This window comes from Triturus cristatus, chromosome 4_1 (genome assembly GCF_964204655.1).
Source record: "Triturus cristatus chromosome 4_1, aTriCri1.1, whole genome shotgun sequence".
Classification (NCBI taxonomy): domain Eukaryota; kingdom Metazoa; phylum Chordata; class Amphibia; order Caudata; family Salamandridae; genus Triturus; species Triturus cristatus.
Window position 1 is genome coordinate 560,674,807 of NC_140585.1, and position 22,029 is coordinate 560,696,835.

At 44.3% G+C, this 22,029-nt stretch overlaps 1 protein-coding gene across 1 annotated transcript in view; it reads left to right on the forward strand.

Moving 5' to 3' along the window:
- Window positions 1-22,029, forward strand: part of CD36 (CD36 molecule (CD36 blood group)) — a 468,975-nt gene that overhangs the window by 423,354 nt on the left and 23,592 nt on the right. Inside the window, exon 11 of the mRNA XM_085652881.1 lies at window positions 2,404-2,458. Coding sequence (XP_085509007.1) covers window positions 2,404-2,458 — 55 coding nt within the window. The remainder of the gene's footprint in view (window positions 1-2,403; window positions 2,459-22,029) is intronic.

Consider the following 22,029-nt stretch of genomic DNA (forward strand, 5'->3'; position numbering starts at 1 on the left):
AGAGAGCAGGCCAGTGGCTGTAGCTAGTGGTGCATTTGCCACGGCGTCCCTAATTCAGAGATGCACTCACATATGCACTCCTCTTGCCCTTCCTTGCCTTTTGCCTGTTTAACCTGGAAAAGGAAATGCGTTTGCTAAGCAGGCAGGGATCATATATCTGACTGCCTTGCACAGCCACGTAGAGCTAGGCATATACACTGCATGAGGATAGCTGTACTGTTTCATGAGCACAACTTTATTTGGTGGTATTGATAGAAAAAATCCTTGCCAGAGAATAGGCCGATAAAAGGCTACTCCTGTGCACTGTTCTCACTTCACCCACATAGGTGGAGACTATTGATCTAAGCTGTCCCTGTCCCTCCACCCTCATGATTGATGGAAACCGAACAAAATGTCTGGCACGTGCCTTACACTTGGTTCCTGATGGAAGGCAAGGGCAGAAGGACTTTGCATTTGTGAAGCACTTGCACTTACTTCCGGTTCATTGTACTAAATCAGGGGGTCTAACTGTTGTGCACACAGAACATTTTCAGACTTCCACAAGGGACTCTGAGAGTTCCACACTGGAAGTATTCAGCAGATGGCATGGAATACAATGTGCAGTTGTCACACGTGTCATTTATTATGGAATGCAAATCTTCAGCCACCATACCTAATGCCATGAAAGTGCAATAATCTACTTTCTGACAGATGTTCTACATTTAAAATAAGGAGTTATTTTGTGGTGAGTCTTCAGACATTATGAGCCCCACTTTAGAACCCCAGCCATGTGGGAACCAAGTGCCGCACTAAAAAGGCAACAGCACCAAATATCAGAAGTAAACGTCCCAATGCCCATGGAGGCGCGGCCCCTCTCACAATTCAGAGTGGTACCTTCTTTGCTCGTACAGCAGCAATGTGCCCTGGCAGGAAGGGGTGGATCCTCCTTTTAATTAATGTTTGTTATACTGAAACCCAGCCCTTCCTTACATGAGAGGAAAATGAAGTGTGTACTAATGTATTGTTTAGTGTTGCACACAGCAGCATTCAACACACAATAATGCGCCTGCATTTCCTGCCTGTTCCACATGTGGTAATTCATGCATCCAATAAAATCCAACACAACAGTGCTACAAATTTGTCAATTGTGGTCGTTATCACCTATTCTGACTTTCTATGGAATAAAGTGGATTTTGACGCTCACAGCACATAAATCTGAATTTCTAGGTGCACACTGGGCCTTTTCTCCTTATTAAATTCTGGCAGGTTTGAGCCACTAACATTTAGAAATGGTTGCGATCTTTACCAGTCTGCAACAGCAGCCCTGAGGGACCTCCATTGACTCCCAGTTGAGCAGCGGGTCCAATTCCAAGCCTCTCGCATTCTGCATAGGTCTTTAGAAGAAAGGCCGTGCGCTGTTGAGATCACTCCTAGGAAGGCGGACCCTATGCCGCATGCTATAAGCTGTGGTGGGCGTAAGCAAAATGGGAAGGACGCTGCAACAGACCAACTGGTATAGAGAAGGCGCTGAGAGGCCCTTTAAGTATGTATATAATACATATTATTGTAGTAAAATCAAAGGGTCTTGGCTAACACCTGACATAAAAAGCAGCCGATGCTTCCTCAGAATGACTATGAAAGAAAGACTGCTTAAGCATTACCAAGATGATTTTATAAAAAAAATACCTAGATTGCTTGATTTCGTATCACGCCGTGTTTGCGTCACTAAAGTGACACAAAATATCGCAAAATCTTTTTTTCCTAATTACCTTTCCAGCGCCAAACTTGTTTAGCGCTGGAAATAACGTAAAAGTAATGCGCCATGAGGGCGTACCAAGGGTGGTGCATGGGCATTCCCATGCAACCACCCAAGGTTTCTCACGCCAAACCTAATTTACCAAGTACAGTAGATTGGGTTTAGCAAGAGAAAACTGTGTCCTTCTAAACTAGGCACAAGGGAGGAGAAATGCTTTAATTTCTCCTTCCTTTTCTGACTTTGCATGCGTGGTGCACTGTGCAGCACGCATAGAAAGTGGGAAAAGCTTTTCCTTGTGTCGAGCATAGTATTTTGTACAGGAAGGGTACCCTTCCTGTACAAAACCTATGCTGGACTCATGCACACACACTGTAATCAGCTCCGGCGCAAGAGAGAGGGGAGGAGAGAGCCATGTCTTTGAAGATATGGCACTCCCCTGCTCCCTCCCTGTCGCGCAACGCAATGCAGCTACGCGGGGGACTGACTGTGAATCTCCCTAACAATGTACATTACTGTTCATAAGTAATATGTAAATAGAATGTAAGTAGAGGAGGATCATCTCTTAAATACATTGCAAAATATACAGCAGAGAAAAGCACTTAAAAACAATGTTTGCAAACTCCTCTTTATTGCAAATTCTAAATGTATTACTATTTTGTCCCATATAGCCTCTTCTCCAAACTGAAGACACCTCTTCTTTTTCCTGTTCTCTGGCTTAATGAAGTAAGTAATATATAGTTTTTCGTGGACTCAAGAAGATATTACTAAATACATGTCAATGTATTAGTAGTAGCTATGACTGGAGAATATTGGGTTGTAGAAATTGGAAGACAGAAAGATTAACACTAGCTCGAGTCAAGAACACTCGCAATGCATAGCCTACTCCAGTGCACGGTTGTATGTAAGAGACTTTACCTAGATGTGCAAGTCCACGTAATTCACAAGGAATGCAGCCTTATCATTCTTTTCCTCACATTACATGTGTGTTCTGTAGGCTGTGCATTCAGTATGCTTAGCTACCTTTAGGAAGTTTATTGAATTTACCTTTATATTTTTGATTGAATGATTCATCTTCACTAAAATTAATTTAGCTGTTACACAGCCCAACTTGATTTGTACAGATTTTGATGCACTTAGCCACACTGGCATATTATTTCCGATTGAACCTGACTGGTGTAGCATAGCTAGGAAGATAATTAAGAGTGAAATATTATTGGAAATTGCTTGTTCATAGCCATAAAGTTGACACTTATGTGATTATATCTTCATTTGCATTCAATGTCTGTGGGCACTCCCCTAGTAATGCCCTTTGTATGTAGTGCCTACACCACACAGAGACATATCTTATTAGCCTGTTTCATGCTCTGAGTACAATGTGTAAACTCTATAAATGTAAATGCTAACTTTTCCCATCAGAAGTCAGACTTATATTGTGAAAATTCTTTGTTAATTGGGGACAGTATGTCAGGTTACCATTGTTAAATGGGACGATCCTATGTAAAGTATCTCTCACCATTGTAAGGTGGTTCCCATTATGCATGCAATAATTCGAGTAAAAGTCCGACTAAACCAGCTAAATCTCTTTGCAGTTATGGATGTGTTGTGATTTCCAAATGAGCCAGAAAATCTAGCTTGTATATAAACAGTGAATGAACGTCGACAGAATTAACCAAGCTTAAAAAGGTTCAAATGTGTATGGGATAATATACCCAAGGTGTAAATAAAGTGGCTTCTACATGTCCCTGAGGAGTTCTGTAAGGGCATAGAGGCATGAGGCTACAAGGCAAGTATCAGTATAATAGTCAAGGAGCACAAGCAGGAGGGAAATCATAATGCGAAGACATGATATCACTGTTCACTTGTAATAAATCATTATAACTGAGTAATGATGTAATAACCTTATCAAGAATGTGTTCTAACATCAGAACACATCTGTAAAAATGCCACAGATTTACTCCCACTTGGCACCAGGTGTGCGTTAGTTTTGTAACTCACACCCGACAAAAAGCATTATGGTGGTATTTACTTGTGATGGAAAGTTGGGCAAAGTAACTTAAAGCAATGCTGTCACTGCTTTGTGTCAAGTGGGTGTTCCGTGGGTGGCACAAAGACTTTGTCATGCACCCACCCATGGATGGGTTTTGATGCAAAACCCTATCTACTAACAATTGTACATATGGTCTGCATCAAAACCATATGCCTCCTTGAGTCACGCGTAATAGAGAAAATATGTGTTGATGCACCTGTCGGCAATGCGGCGAGCTAAAGGTAAGTGTTTTTTAATTGTATTTAATTTTCCTTTTTCGTTGTCTGTCGACTCCCCTCAACCCCGCCCACTGCTCTTACCTGCATGGGTCGCTCCTGTAAACTATTGCTATGTAATAACTTTGTAATTGTGGATCGCTCCAATACGGTTGATCCTTGCAAGTCCCATTCTTGTCCCTCATTAGCTTTTTGATTGGATACTTTAACTCATCACAAAGTCATTTTAAAATGCAACTTGTCTTAGGGATGACTTGAAACCCAGCATCCCTGGACTCTCTGCCCTCAACCTCAATGATCTCCCATGATACTATGGACATGGTCTTGTCTCCTTTATTCTGCTCAGTATGTAGATGTATGGTTTATGGCCTCTCAAGAATTCCTGTTGGGAACCTGGAGAGCAACCGCAGCAGCTGATTAATGTGAACTGCGTGTGTTCTATTTTTCACTCACCACGTCAGAATCACATTGTTGGAAAATGGCCCTCTCTGAAGGGTCACCCCAAATGTTTTCCTTTCCTCCTCCTCTCTTTCTGACCTCCTTTTTTGTGTTGGCATTAGGACTGAGCACTTTACCACTGCTTACCAGTGCTAAAGTGCATGTGCTCTCTCCTCTAAACATAGTATATTTGGTTGACCCCTGATTGGCATATTTAGTTTACCAGTACGTTCCTTCTAAAGAGGTATACCATGTACCCAGGGCCTGTAATTGAAAATCTACTTGTGGGCTGCAGCACTGATTGTGCCAAACACAAGTAGCCTTTCAAACCTTTCTTAAGCCTGCCTTCACAGGGCCTGTGTGTGCAGTTTGCTGACACTTCAACTTGGCATTTGAAACTATTTGTCAAGCCTTAACCTCCCCTTTTATCACACATAAGTCACCCATAAGGTAGGCCCTAGGTAGCCCTAAGGCCAGGGTACTGTGTAACTAAAAGGTAGGACATGCACTTTTAAGTTTTAATGTCCTGCTAGTGACAAACTGCTAACTTTGTTTTTTACTACTGTGAGGCCTACTCCTCTCATAAGCTAGCATTGGGAAAACGTTTAAGCTGTAATTCCTGATCAGAAATGAGTAGCTGGATCATGTTAATATCTATGGAATGTTAATGATAAATTCTTTTTAATGGTAAAGTTGGATTTAACATTGCTGTTTTAGAAATGCCATTTTCAATACACACCTGGGCTAAGTGATAGTTACACTTTGTATATTCCTTCTAGACAGTCACAAACACAGGAAGGGTGGGTGTGACAGAGGACTCACCTGCACAAAGGGCTGAATACCTCCCTTAGATAGCCTGGTAAACAGGGCTGGGGTGAAAGGGGACCTGTGCACTTCAAGGAGCTGCTTTGATGTCAGCCCCCACTTCAAAGGCACATATGGGTAAAAATACTGGGGGTCTGACCCTACCAAGACAGTACACTAGTGGACATGTGAAGAACTCTGCCAGGAGTAAGGATTGCTGTGCTACAAGGATTGCCACTCGGCTTGACTGACTGTTCTAAGGAACTGCTTCACTGCTGTACTGAGCTGCACTGCTGCATGCTGATCTTTGTCCTGCTGAGGACAAGGACTGAACCCATCTCACTTAAATCCAGAGTGGCATTAAGTGCTTGCTGCTTTGGCTCCTGTTTTCTGAAATCTCAGGGCCATCAAAGACTTCTTGCAACTCTGCTGGAGCTGCTGGACTCTGCCATGTGTGAGTCCTACCCTTTTTTGAGATGCCCCCCTCCAGTCCTGGGCCTCAGAAGTGGGTTCTGCAGCTGTTTTGCTACAAAACCGATGCATCATCACCACAGCGCCAATCAGAACCGGCGCAGTGTCCTTTGACACCAACACAGTGCCAATCCATAGACATCCCTGTGTGGCTCAACAATGATGCAGCACCGATCTGAGGGCCAGACTGCAAGTTTCGACTTCGATGCAGTGCCGATCCGAGGTCTCGACTGCGAGGCTCGACTTCGATGCATCGACCCGACTACGTGAAGTCGAACTGACGCATCGTACTCGTGACAACGATGTTTTGCTCCATCCAAGGTTCTTTGTCAGTGGGAATTGTTTGAGTCCTGTAGCTGGCCTGCCCTCCTTCGCGGTTGGCCTTTGGATTTACCCCCGGTCTAGTGCGACCTCAAGCAACTTTTTAGTATTATTGACTTTCATGCACTATTTTTTATTTATTCTTTAAAAATTCATAACTCTGGTTCTACTTATTGGATTCTTGTCATTTTGGTCTTCATTTACTCAGATACATATTCCCTGTTTTGCTAAACCTGTGTGAAGTCTTTTTGTGGTATTTTGACTGTGTTATTGTGTGTGTGTGTGTGTGTGTGTTGCACAAATAATTTACACATTTCCTCTTTAGATAAGCCTGACTGGTGTTTGCAAGCTACCAGAGGGTGAGCACAGGTTATCTTTTAGATTGTATCTAGCTTACCCTGACTAGACTTGTGGTTCCTGATTGGACAGGGTTCATACCTTTGCCAACCAGAAACCCCAGTTCTAACACAAATTATTAAGTAAAGCAACACAAGATAGATTAAGACCACCATAATGACACACACGCATGACACACTAAAACATTTCCAACATAAACAACACTCACCAGGGGTACCAGGCGCTATACAAATGCAGCTAAAATGACAATTACAACTTTGATTACTACCTGCTAACTATACTCAGAATGAAGAACAATAGCTCTGGAATTAAATCCTCTATTCTAATTAAAAACTCTTTGACTATGTTTTTCCCCCCCATAATATAGCTAACAAATATAATGGTAAATTACTTTTATAAAATGTAATTAGGTAATGCTAATGTTATCCTATGGGAAAGGTAGGCCTAGCAGTAGTAAAACACAAATGTAAGAGCTTTTCACTACCAGGAAACGTAAAACTTAGAAGTTCAGGTTGTCCTTTTGAACTACATTGCACCCTACCCTCTGGGCTGTCCAGGGCCTAACCTAGGGGTGACTTATATGGATTAAAAAAGAAGGCTTGGGCCTGGCAAAAAGGCTACTTTGGCTGGTTGAATTGGCAGTGTATTACTGCACACACAAACTGCAATGGCAGGCCTGAGTCATGTTGAAAGTGCTACTCGAATGGGTGGCACAATAAATGCTGAAGGCCCACTACTAGCATTTAATTTAAAGGCCCTGGGTAGAGTGAGTGGCACTTTACTAGGGACGTACAAGTAAATTAAATATGCCAATTGGGTACTAACCACTTTAACATGTTTTAAGGAGGGAGCACAAACACTTTATGCATGTTTAGCAGTGGTAGAGTGTTCAGAGACCTAAGGCCGCAAAAAGAAAGTCAACAAAAACAGGATGCCTGAAGGTAAAAGGTTAAGGTGAAAACCATGCCAAGGATTGCAAGTCGAAGATTTGGTATTTATGAAATTGTAATTAAAAATCCCCTTTAATGGTAAAGTCAGATTTTAAATTACAACTTTGAAAATGGCACTTTTCAAAAGTTGCCTTTTTCCTGCATTTTGCCACTTGGTTCCTGCAGCCTGTCCTTGGTCATATGACTTGGTGTAGGTGGCAGTTAGACTTTCTGAATTCCTCCCAGACAGTCACACATTAGAGGGATTAGGTATGCCTATATGGGCCATCTGCCGGCAAGATGGGGGTGGAGCTGGGTGCAGCCCCACTTGCAACTGAATAGACTGCGCTCTACCTCCATACAAAGGGCTCCATTACCATTGCATTGTTCCTACAGCTAGCTTGGAGTCTGGGTATGGAAGTCAAGAAATTCCAAGCACTATAAAGAGAAACCTCTAAAAACTCCTCCTACTTCAAAGAAGGCACCAGATATAACAAATAGGCCCCTCAGATCACTTTCTGGACATGCAGAAGGATCTCAAAGGACTGCCTGCCGCTGTGGCCTGGTGTGTACTCCACAAGACTGTTTTGCTGCACCTGGAAGGATTGCTTTGCTGCCTGGAGCCTACCTTGAACACTCAGAGGCCTGTCCTGCTTCTTCACCTGAACCCAGGACTACCAGAGTGACTCCAAGGGCTAGTTTGCTGGTCTCCTGTTCAGAGTCACAGGAACAAAACAGGTTCCCACCATCTTGACCCCGCACCTGGATCTAGCCTGAGTGAATCCTAACCACCCAAGTGGTGTCCCTCCAGATCTGGACCCTTGGTGGAGGTGCGAGAGGTGCCCAGATACCTGCAGTGCGTGCATTGATCTTGTAGGCTCTAGATTTCACTTAAAGCTTTACAAATTCATAACTCCAGTTCTACTTGTATTTCTGATGTTTTGGTATCAAATAATTTATTAAAGTGAACTGTATTTTTCTAAATTGGTGTGGGATTCTTGTTCTGTGGTGTTTTCACTTTATTACACATTGACTCTAAATTAAGCCTGACTGGATTTTGTGCCAAGCTACCCAGGGTTAAGCACAGATTAACTTAGTGACTTTTTCTGGGTCACACTGCCAGAGATTGTCGTTGTTGCTTGTTCCTCACACCCCCTTTAACCCACCAATCCAATTTCTTATATGGATGATACATATGTATTTGGAACATACGAAGAAATGTTGATGAGAGAATAAGAGCCTGAAGAGGATGGTGTACAGAAGCATTTTGTGGCACCTCCTTACCTAAGGTGGAGGAGTGCCACCCCACTGCTTTTCGCAGTGGGAAAAAAGGAAAAATAAAATGATAATAACTCTATGTTATTATCCTTTTCTTTTTCCTGCTGCAGCGTCTCGACGTGGGTGGGGCAGATCTGCTCTGCTCTCAGAGCAGAGGGAGGAATGGTGGGCCTATGTAAGTGTTCTCTGCATTACAGCCTGTATGGAGAACTTTCCCAGCCTCTCATTTTGTGGCTGAGCGCGCTCAGACCAATCACAACGCTGCATTGTAACTTTGTGATTGGCTATTGGGAGGCTGGGAGCTGGGTGATTCCTGCTTCCTTTGCAGAGGAGAAGCCTGGAAAAAGACGCAGGAGAGGCTGCAGCGGCTGGCCAGCTAATCAGGCGTTCCCATGCAAAAAGGCACACAAACACCACTACTCCATATTATCAAGGGGCTCCTTGAAATTCTGAAGAGCCAAAAAACTGGCTCTAACTGCCGTTAGAGCCAGTTACTTAAGACCAGAAAATAGCTGGTCTTAAAAATGGTGATAAAACTTGGGCCCATATCTCTGCAGGTTTTGGCGCTGGCCAGCACTGCAAGCAATGTTGCAGCGCTGCCCTGCGACAAAACTACAGTGCAGGAATGCACACAATCATGCCACAGTCATGAAAAGTGTGGCTGCGCTGCGACAAGACAGCATTGCAACACTTCTCACCACACCCTTCTTGCGACAGCATGGATGTGCTGTAATCACTGGACAGGACTCCATGATGCAAGTAATGAAAGATCCATCAGGAATAATGACATATCTGCCTGCGCTAAAGTTACGCATTGCTGCAGTCGTGTCACAACCATGACGCAACTCCAGCAATGCATGGGGCCAGCCTATTCCTGTGGCACTGCCTCACCCTCATGCCTGCCATAAAGCAGGCAGAAGGTACTGACGTAGTGCTGTACATGAGGGGTGCCCAAATTCCAGCACTGTTGGAGATCCATCACTGGTGGTTGCACGAAGGGTTTTCATCGTTTGAAAGCATTGGTGGAGTGTTGGTGCAGAGGGAGTTAGCGAGATGTTCTTCGCTGGCCTTGATCCAGCTGCGAGGGGGTGCGATGATGGCGGTGGCGTCCGGTGGACAAGGTGAAGACGTGATGTTACCAATGATGGTCGGTCCAGGAGAGTCCGATGTTTTGGCTGTAGTTGAAGTATCCGCTGGCGAAGGTGACGTACTCGACCGTGTGTCCTGCTATGTGGCCTGTTGAGGTGACTTGCTGCTTGCGTCTGATGTCGGTGACCCTCCCCAGGAAGGGGTGGTGCTCTGGTCACTGGGGTTGTCCAGGTGGAACTTGAGTTCACCGAGTTGGATGTCGTCATTGGATGGGAGCCCCTGGGGTGTAATTAGGTCTACAATGGTATTTGAGAATGGGGGGCCATGGCCCGGAGGGGCCTCCACATGAGAGTGCCGCGTAAGAGTTCGGATGTAAGCATATGTTCCTCCCTTCAAACAATGTCCGTCATACCAAGTGGTGTTCTGCTCATACTGGCTGAATCTCACTATGCGTTTCTCCTTCCATCCTTGAAACTCTGTTGATGAAAGTGCTCTTGACAAGATTCATTTTTTATTGTGGATACTTTTAAATATTACCATGAAGCAAATTGGATTGTATTCTACCTTCATCAAGTTATATGAACTTTAAAGATAACAAATAGCCTTGAGAAAGCCCTGGCTCAACTTGCCACATAGGGCGAAACACGTGTCGGCTGTCCCCCCTATTTTTTAAAACTCTTCATCAGATACGACAAAAAAAGAGTGACATGGAATTACAAAGTGGCAAATGAAAATAAAAGATCTTCCTTCACTCAATCCTACTTGATTTACTGTGTTGTGTTATAAAAAGGAATTACTCCAATGAATTAAAAAGATCGTTTGAAGGGAGGAACATATGCTTACATCCCCACTCTTACTTGTTAATACGAGGCTGAAAGGTCCAGAGCCTTGAGCGACGTTCCTCCAGTACTCCTAAGGAATCCATATCCAGTACCAGGATATGCAGCTGTGAGATTGGTAATCGGCAATGGGACAAGTTATGCAGCCAGGGGCCGGAGGGGTGGCCATGTTCTCCATGCAGGCTGTAATGCAGCCTGCATTGCGAACAGGAAAGTGCGCATGACTGCTTTGGACTGCCAGGGTGGGCTGACCAAACAGTCACTGCGCACTTGAGTGGGCATGCCAAATCCGCCCATGCTGTTTGCGTGCTCTGGGGGAAATATCTTGCGAACACGCATTTTGAGAACACAAACCAGCTAAAAATTCCGTGAAGCCGCGGAATGCAGAATTTTGGGCAATTCCGCATTCTCTGCGGAACGCGAAATTACCCCAATTCCGCGAGCGGAACGGAATTTACCACCCAGGCCTAGTTTGGAGCTGTCCGACCCACCCTCCCACCCTCTTTGGATACATAGCATGATTACATCAGTTAGTTATCCCTCGTTTTTAACTTGTCATCTGTTTTTTTGGCTTCTCGGAGCCCGCACTTCACGTTTCCTGCCGCTGCTGCCCCTGTGGCCCCGCACCCCTGTCCTCGCCCCCTGCTAAATGGCAGACACTGTGCGGTTGCAGTAGGCACGCCAAAACCAAGCACATCTGCGTCCGTCCGTGACCTGAACGCGACCAGCGCCAGGAACCCTGGATCTCGAGCCAGGCACTGCTACAGCTCAGCCACCCTCCACGCACTCAACGAGGGAAAACTCAGAGACTGACAACATGTCTTGCCACCTGGTTCACCACCGATCACCAAGAAGCAAGATGCACCTGCAGATGCCTGGAGAAGAACTGGAGAAACACCAAGACACCAGAAATCTACACCACCTACAAGGACGCCATGTCGGACTACCACAACCAAATCCTCAAGAACGCCTCCAACTACAAGCAACTCTTCAAGGTCATTCATGAATTCGCCAACCCACGCAGCAAAGCCACAGACATCACCCCATCCCAAGACCTCTGTGATAAGCGTGGAACCTATATCCACCTCAAGGTAAAAAAACTCTACAACAACTTCGCCGACCATCCACCAGACGCCACAGTCGGCCCCCCCGACACACCAGCCAGCCCACCATCTCCACCTGGATGCCGGTCACAACCGAAAACACCACCTCAACCATGAAAGGCAGCCACTCGGGGGCCCCCACCGATCCCTGCCCTCCTCACATCTACCACAGCACCAAGATCACTCTACTTGCCATCACAGACGACATCCGCACCCTCCTGGACCAAGGCCACTATGCAGCCCTTATCCTACTCAACCTTTCAGCGGCCTTCGACACTGTCTCCCACCGCACACTAGTCACCAGACTACACGACGCCGGCATACAAGGAACAGCCCTAGACTGGATACGATCATTCCTCACTGGAAGAAGCTAAAGGATCAGACTGCCACCCTTCCTCTCCGATCCCACATAAATCACCTGCGGAGTCCCACAGGGGTCATCTCTAAGCCTGACCCTCTTCAACATCTACATGGCCCCCCTTGCCGCCATCGTCCAACAAGACTGCCTCAACATCGTATCCTACACTGATGACACCCAGTCCATCCTCTCCCTCACCAAAGATCCCACCACCGCCAGAATCAACTTCCAGAAAGGAATGCATGACGTCGAAGTCTGGATGACCAACAGCTGCCTATAGCTCAATGCCCAGAAGACAGTTGCCCTCGTCCTTGGAACCACCCCTTCAGCATGGAACAACAACTGGTGTCCGCTGCCCTCGGAAGCCCACCTACCTCCTAGGACCATGCCAAAAACCTGGGCATCGTACTCGACTCATCCCTCACCATGAACCAACGGGTCTACACTGTCACCTCCAGCTGCTTCAACACCCTCCGCATCCTCCGCAAGACCTTCAAATGGAGCTCCCCGGAGTCAAGGAAGACAGTCACCCATGCACTCATCACCAGCAGACTGGACTAATGAAATGCATACTACGCCGGCATTTACAAGTCCCTACTCCGCAAACTCCAGACATTACAGAACACTGCCACCAGACTCATCCTTGGCATCCCCCAGCAAGAACACATCAGCCAACGCCTACGTAGACTCCACCAGCTCCCCGTGGAGAAAAGAGTCACCTTCAAAATCCTCACTCATGCCGACAAAGGCCTACGCAACAATGGACACAAATACCTCAACGTCAGAATCAACTTCCACGTACACAAAAGAAACATCCGATCATCCAAACTCGCACTGGCCGAAACCCCTTGCATCCTCAGAGCCAGAGCAGGTGGCAGATCCTTCTCCCACATTGCATCTAAGACCTGGAATAAGCTGCCGGCAGACATCAGACGCGCCCCCTCCCTGAACACCTTCAGGAAGACCCTCAAGACCTGGCTCTTTGGCTAACAGTTCTGCACTCCCCCCACTCAGTGCCTTGATACCCTCACGGGTAAGTAGCGTGCTTACAATTCCCCTGATTGATTCATTGATTGAGTTATCATCATGTGATGATTGATCCTCTTCTGCACTGCTTGAGGCAGTGGAGCAACGCTCTTCCACCATAGCGGAAGAGCCGCCACTGGGGGTGTGTCATCTACGTGTGTTAGGCATGAGCGACTCACCCCCGGCCCTCTTGCGCTACGCATCCCACCTTCTCCTTACCTGGACATTGAAACCGTGGCACAATCCACTGCACTCTCTCCAAATCTGTGACTTGGCCAGCAGGAGCCTTAGCCAGGTGTGATTTCACTCATCTGGGTACAGCAGTCGCCGCCTAGTACGCTGGTGGACCTCCTGATGTAGTTCATGCAGCAGGGTCCCCTTAGCCGTGAAGGCACAGCGCTCACGCCACACAAGTTCACTGTAGCACAGGGGCCTCAGCCTCCACAGCGTACGGCCAGCCCAACATCATCCGGCCTGTGATGCAGGGAGACGGCACACACCGTTGGTAATCCCCTCCATTCAACCCGGTGTAGTGTTGGATTGTAGTATGCGATGCGGACCTCACTACATTGGTGCGCAGGAGCACCTCTACCATTAACTGCTCCAAGGGTCGCAAGGCGGTCTTCTCACACAGGTCAGCTACGTGGCTCCAAGCGACCTGCCAGACTTCACCACCAGGTACTGGCGATCGTCATGCAGCAAAGGCTCATCGACTCCACAGCTCCTCCACATCCCACTCGAGGCTCCAGACGCAGGTCCAGCGAGGCATCCAGGCTCAAGACGCAGGTCCAGTGGGGCATCCAGGCTCCAGACGCAGGTCCAGGGAGGCATCCAGGCTCAAGACGCAGGTCCAGCGGGGCATCCAGGCTCCAGACGCAGGTCCAGCGGGGCATCCAGGCTCCAGACGCAGGTCCAGGGAGGCATCCAGGCTCAAGACACAGGTCTAGCGGGGCATCCAGGCTCTCATCCTGGTCATCCTGGATGTTGGGTGGCTTGAGGGGGTTGTTGATGTGTGCTTCACTTGGCCCTGGCTGCTCCAACATGCAATAAACTTTTTTTGGGGGCATCTTTTCTATGGGAGGTGGACTGTTAGGCTATTTTTTAAGTTAGAGGGAAAAATCACTCATGTTGGGCTGCCTAACGTGTGTTTTTTTTATGGCCAATGGCCTTATCACCACTTTTTTAACGTTAGCGCGAGGATTTTTATCGCCGTCCTACTCATTTTTATCGCCGAACATTTCAGCGGGTAAGAGAAACTATCGCCTGTTTGCGACGTGTTGTTAATGCGCCGCTAACACGGCGATAATTTCCCGGGGTAGACGGCGATGAAAAACATCACGCTAACGGCGGTTAGCGATAATTATCGCCACTTCTTGATAATATCCCCCTTAGTATGGATAGAACATATACATCAAGACAAATTTATACAAAAGTCTGAGCAAAATATGTCAAGAATGGGAAGTAATGAGTTTCAAAACACAGGATCTACAGAATCAGGAATAAGTAAATGAAATATCATAATCTTTTGAGGGTATTAAGGTATGAGTAGGAGAGGCATGATGTGTAGGAGAATTTTTATTTAGGTTGTGATGAAGATTTGCAGGAAAGAAGAGGACATAGACAGCAGAGGAGAAGAAAAAGTAGAAGAAAGAAGAAAATGATAAGAGGGGAACAAACAGTTACAGCGAAAGAAGTCTAAAATGGTAGGATGGAATATCAGATGTAAGGTACTTACTTTAGATGTGAATAGATACACAAGACAAAATAAGAATATCGCAAGACTCAGAGGATGGGTGTAAAGTTGAGACATTGTTGTGTTATCAGAGCACTGAAAGTTATCTAGAAGAAATAGACAGAAGATGTTCAGATAAGTGGTAGTAAGCATTCTAGATCAACAAAGAAAGAGAGGGCTGCGCCTGGTTGTCTATACATTATCAGGCTGGGCAGCATTAGGCAAGACAACAGGAAATATGTAGTAAAAGCAACATAAAGTGAAACTCAAAGGAATAAATAGAAGGAAAGCTGATTAAAGGACTAGATTGTGCCCACTAAGGCCCAATTATGAATTTAACAGTGCTGCGGCGGGACCACCCCGCCGTCACACTGCCAAACCCGTGTGAGAACCACCTGCCGTATTATGACTTTTTTAGTCACTGGTGGGCACATCAAAGGAAGTTCCAGCACAAAATGGACTGTGAATTTCATGCCTTGCTGGAACTGGGGGTGCATGCACACGGGGGGCACATGTTGTGCCCCCCTGTGTGCATCCACATGGAGTGAGGCACAATGGGGCCATGTAGGGCCCTCTTTCCTTCCTGACTGCCTGAAGACCTCCATGAAATCAGTGTCGGTAAGGAAAGTTGTAATATGCCTGGCGGGTATGCGGCGGTCCTGCCAAGCATAGTACTGCCACAAACCTGCTGCGCCACCACCAGGGAACAGCGGTTCCCTGCCGGAGTTGGCGGTGTCAGGGTGGCAGACCGCCAAAATCGTAATGTGGAGATCGGAAGACTGCCACCACCGCCCCACCACTAGCTTTTAAGGTTTGCAAATCCCAAGTTACTTGTGTTATTGATTGTATCCGAGCTTGCCCCTGTTGAAAAAACATAAATCTTCTTTTTGAAGTTTGAGTGCTGATGAGAACATAGTAGAGATTGTGTATACTCCTTTTGAGATCATCTGAAAACAGATTATGTATGACTTTAGCTGTGAGCTGCATTACTTCTCTGTCAGTTTGCATACTTCTTTCCGCAATTCCCCATTCTGAATATGCCTGCTCTTCTTTAATGCCATATATTATAGTGACCGCAAATCTCTCATCTTTTACTGGATGGGGCTCCAGGAGGAAATCATGGACATCCATGTCTACACTCATTTTAGGCAGATATTTTTTTACAGCAGTTAACTAGAATGAGATAACTACTGCGGCACAATTTACCGTACACTATATATGGTTACTGTTAAGAGAGAGTATATATGCTGTATCAAGGATCTGGTCTATTTACTAAGGGAGCAGTAGCTTGATAAAGAAACCTGTTCATGCACACATCAGTATCTGTTGGCCTCAGGGCAATTCCATTTGTTCCAAATACAGTCAGATTCTAAAGAGGAATTTAAATCACAGTATTCAGTTAAGAGTCAATAATGTTTTCTTTTCACTGCCAACTCCATTAACTCTGTTAAATTAACTTTTGCAATGGATGGTGTTTTTAGATCTCTAGTGGACACTAGAGATCTAACATGCATGCAGTCTCAGGAATCGTCTTGTTTAGAAATATCACGGGTCTGATTCACACAGGTATACTTACACTTTTGTGTAAGTTATGATTGTTTACTATTAACAAAGGTATTGTATGAGTAGTAGCTTTACAGCTGCTGAGTCTCAGCACATAAAAAGACAGGACAGTCCTATGTTTTTATGTGTGGAAGCTCTCCAGTGGTAAAGATACTACTCCTAAAAACAATTATATTAAATGAAAGGAAACATAAGGTCTATCAATAACATTTTTTTTCTTTTATGATTACGCAGTCAAATAATATGTTAGAAAACGTTTTGTCAGTTAATTTCCATACCATGTATTGGTATCTCTCTTATCAGTGCTTGCCTTTCTCAGCAGTGCTCCCTGCTCTTGTCACAGGCCAACTCTCCCATCACTGCCCACTTCCGCTGCCATTGCTCACCTTTGTCAATCCCACTTTAGTCTCACACTTCTCCCACTCTTTCATTTGGCCCCTCCTGCCACTCACTGAACATCAAATCAATCTATCTATCCTGCCTACCATACATCACTGCCCACCTCCATGTCCTTGCTACACTCTTACGTCATTTCACTGTCTTCTGTCCGGGATTACTTTTCTGGTCACTATACTCTTCTCCTGTCAGTGTTCACTTCTCATGTCCTGTCTTTCCCCTTGCTGCCCTTTACATCACTCTTCCTTTCTTGTCATTGCCCATCATTACCATCACTGCCCACTTCTACCATTGCACTTCCTACCTTCCTTGTTTCCTGTCACTATCCACCATCATGCCACAGCCAGTCTCGTTCATCAATGTTCCTCTCTGTCATCTGTTGCTATTTGTGCCACTATCAATTTCTTGTGTCAGTGCTGCCTTCTTCCAGTGCCCCCTCTCTCTTGTTGCTGCTCTCTCTGCCATCACTACCACTTTCTCATCACTGCCCCTCTCTCATCACTGTCTCCTCTCTCATCACTGCCCCTTCTCTCATATCTGCTGATGTTTTACATTATTGCCCACCTCTGCATCACTGCTCCCTTCTCACCTCTGTAACTCCTCCTTTCTAAAACCCCTCCAATTGCTCCACTTGTGATCACTCCTTGTACTACCCCATTCCCTGTGGCATCCCCCTATCTCCTTCCTGACAGTACATGGCACTTATAAAAGGCTAGTCATAAAGGAGCAGCTCATACTGGGTTTGACAGACTCTTCCCAAACAAGTCTTTCAATTTTTGATGAGCCACAATCATTTCACAGGTCACCCTGCTTATGCTTGTTGTACTTTTTACGCTTGTCTAACCTTTAAAGAGAATTTGTGCTGCTATATTCTGCTCCCATCTTCAACCATTGCCACTGGTAGTACAAGCTAAGTATAAAAAGAAGTACAAAATAAGCTACACCCACACAATAACAGCAACAGATCTATCACTATATTTGTGTGGGTTAAGCTTGTTGTGGGCTTCCTTTCAAAGATAGTTATGCTTCTGCTCATAATCCCTAAAACCAAGAGCATGACTTTGTTTTGAAGGCCACCCTCTCTCCAGAGATATCACCATGCCCTGTCCATGGATGTGCTTCAAAGTTTATAGAAGTCTAATTTAGAACATAATTCCTTCAATAGGGTTATGTTCTAATAGTATTCTAGACCTCTTTGATGGGGTTACTCAGGATATAAAAGACCCTCTCCCTCATTATATGTTCTTGCCTGTTTCTCAAACTCATAACTTGGAAGGAGGGCATTAATGACTGATATATTCCTTAGCAAGTGAAGATTTTCCTATCTTTAGTGGGAGAGTAAAACTGGAAATATATATAAACCGTAAGTAGAAAATGCTGCTCTTTGTTATTCAGTAGACAGCGGAAAAGAGTGGTGCACTGCATTAGTAAAACAAGGAAATGCAAGGACCAACAGGCACCTGGGAAGACAGGGGCACTCAAAACTAAAAGGGCCAAATGTGCTGGCGCAACAAGGGTTCTTTTTTTTTGCAGCACTTGCTGTTTGTAAACTGCTTCTATGAGCTAAGTGTTACCTTTCAATTTTATGATTGCAAAGTGAATACTTTTAGAAACTGGTGCATGATACATGATAGTGTTAAATGAGATGGCTAAAGTATTTTAAAGTATTTTTTGACACACATATAACTAAAACATTTCCTTAAGTTGCCTGATGTAGTGTCTTGTAAATAAAAGAATGCAGGAACTCTTTTGGTTCCCACTGTACACTGTAGGGCTGTGACATAAGCATTCGAGGGATAAGTTGAAGGCAGGCTTAGAATGTTGAGTTCTGACTTACACTTACAATATGTATGAAAAAAATGACTTCAGTTCATATTACTGTATGCATGCATTGCTTGTATGTGGAAATACTGACTGCAAAAACGCTGTGCTACCAAAATATTGTGGCATCTATACTATGGACCAAAACAGTAGGTTGGTGCTTATCAGTAAATATAGATTTACGAAATATGGATTTACTATACTTAACACTACTTGTACATACATTGAATATGTGGAGTTAAGTAAAACAGTGCTGGAAAGTAGGTAATAACACTTGATTCCCGTTCCGACAGCTAGGGAAACATGCTGCATTTGTCCTGGTGTCATTTCCTGACAGCAGGACACATTTTAATGTTGCCTGCTTATTGTCTGCATTCCGTTTGGAGCAGCAACGTGCAGGCGGCGAGGGGACTTTCTTATTTACATTTCCAGCTGGGCACAAAACAAAGGCCTAATTTAAAGGGTTACCAGTCCTCTTTTGTTTGAGGATGATACTGGATGGGAATTATCTGGAGCCTATCACCCAGACCCAAAGTGATGAAAAGAAACCAAGGCGCACAGAGATGCGCTTGTTCTGTAAGAATGCAAGATTCATCTGTTACACAAATATTGATGTAAATGGAATCTATTATATTTAATTTAATTATTTTATAGCTCTACTCATCCTAGTGTAGGGTGTCAGAGCACTTTATATCTCACTAAGAGGCACAATACATTATACATATATTTAAATCACTGTACTGGAATTGTTACATAAGACAATGAGGGTTATGATGTATGGGGTATAGAAATCACATACTTATAAATGTTAAGAGTGAATGGTCAGGAGAAACACAAAATCATGGATAGAAAACGTAACACAGTGATTTTGGTTGTCTCTTCTAATAAGACTGTATTACTTCCAAGAGGAACCTTTCTTTGCAATCTTAAATTAACAACAGATTGAGAAAAAACAATAAGGATCTAAAGCCACAACTTGCAGTTTGCATGCAGCTCCTTGATGATGGCAAACAGATCACTACTGTGTTATATTGGAAGGCTTCCAATTTATAAAGTGCAAGTAACAAAATAATCTCAGTGTCCAACACAGTAGCCCACTTAACTATCTTAATAAAAAACAAACCTTGTGATCTGCATGTCACACCTTGTGCTTTGCAGAAGTCACATTAACCCTCAATGCTACTTTATGAGTGAAAACTGCAACTGAACAAAACACAGAACTCTCACAGAACTGTGTAAATCACTAGAGTTATCTGAATTCTCAAAGCTGCTGGGAACACAAGGCTCTCTGCAGCAGGTGTCTTAACCGTGTAAAATATTTTAAAATGCAGCCTCTTTGTGACCAATTAAGTCAGTCAATCAAATACTTTTATTCGGCTGATAGCCATAAACATTTTTAAAAAACGTACATACAATTAAATAAACAGTATTAGATCACAATGAAACATGATACATATATATTGCATGGTACACAATGCAATCTTATGGCACTAAAAAACTAACCACGTTGTAACAGTCAAGGTTAAAAAATCAATTTGACAAAGACTTTAAAGGCTGGTTACAACAAAGGCATGGGCTCTAGCTTGGGAGAGAGAATTTAGGTTTCTTGAGAAACATAAAGGTTCTCCACTTTTCTAATTCAGAGCACTTTTATCCATTTTTTCAAACTAAACTAATTTGAGTTAATTTGTGCATGGATATCAATAAGAACAAGCAGTGCTATGTATATCATCTTGCAAACGGTTTATCTTTTGATTCCTTGTAGCTAAATGTGATACTAAAATAGTCGCTTATTTGAAATACCAGAAAATTGCTTTCATGCTGAAGCTTTAGGAAATACTAAGGACTTTAGGACTTAATAGTTTAGTAACAAAAGAAGAGAGTAGGTAAAATTGTGTAAGAACATACAATCCCAAGAGCATAGACTTAGGAATGGGGTAGAGTAATGAAATGCAATATGTGCCAGGTTGTGTACATGCTTATATTTAGAAACCAAGCAATTCAATGAATGTTAGTGAGAACTAGAAAATGTTAGCAATAGGAAGAAACATACATGTATTAGGATTGCTTGGATAGTCATTTGTGGAGACTAACATCTAGAATTGGGCTTAAAAGTGGAACATCGAAGGCTGGATATTAGAACTGAAATTTCATATTTGATCAGATGTAATGTACTCAAGTCGTATTGCACAACGCCTTCATAGGCATTTCTTTGTATAGAATAGAAAGATCTGTAAAGCCTAAAGTGTTATCCATACATTTTGCTAGATACAAACATTCTTGCTATTTATACTTGTCAAGATTCCTCTCTAGACACAAAAAGAGATGATAATGGTGAAAGTACACCACCCTGCTCCTGCTCCTCCAGACGGGCAATGCTTAGTTTTCTATTTAAATATTTGTATTAGGTGCTTATTACATCTGTAAACATACAGACCGATCTCATTGACAATTGTTTGAATATAAATTAATGTCATCCTTGACATCCATTAGTTTACCAATTTACAGGCAAGTTAGTACACTTATATATCGGCATCAAGGCGTGACATAATCAAAACGTAATTCCAAGAAACATATCAGTGGTTCCTGTGCTCAGTAAATAGAGCTTTCCGATCAGTTGTTATTAGCTGCCCAGGCTCTGTCCCTTTAAAGGGTTTCCACGCAGTTTATGATATACCAAGCAGGATATGACCTGGCTCTAAAGGTGCCTGCAGCACTATTTTCATTTACTTATTCAGCCAAATAGTGGCTATGTGGACCATTGTGTCTTTAGGTCTAGCACGTACAGCCTGCAATTCTGCATACGTTTCCAAAGTTTTATTACAAAACCTCTCCAGCCTGCAGCCAATCATTGGCCTTTGGGATCAAGCCGTTCATCCTTTCTTTAATTAGACTGTGAAACTATTAGTGCAGTTTGTTTTTTAACTGAGGGTCAGTGGTCTTCAAACTTCTTAATTCTGCGCCCCCCCGTGTAAGAAACAAATCCTTGGCCCCCCCTCAATTTTTTCACAATTATTCTGCTAAATTGGCAATGTTTAAACATGTCTAAACATAGTTAAACATTGCAGTTAAGCTTTGTTACCCCTTTTAGGTCTCGTGAGCCAAAGGCTCGAAGAGACATTTTATATGTGGGATTTTCAAAGTGCTACCCACACTTTTGGCTGGCCTAAACCTTGAGTGCACGAGATCACATGCACGTGCACAGCTGCTCCTCTGCTAATTGCATTCCCCCCTCCCTTCTCACCCAGTCCTTTGATGCTCTGCTGGATTACTTTCACTTTCGCTGCTTTGACCCTTGCATTCCCCCCTCCCTTCTCACCCAGCCCTTTGATGCTTCGCTCGCATCTCCCTCCTCCCTGGGCGTGAAGGGAGACAGAGACATCCTCCTTAATTGCTGTTTCCCCTCTGAGCGGAGAACACATTGGGTCCTGTGGACACGTTATTGATCAGCTCCAAACTCCATTGCTCTCAAGTGACCATCTGTCAGAGGAAACAAGCAGCAGGCAC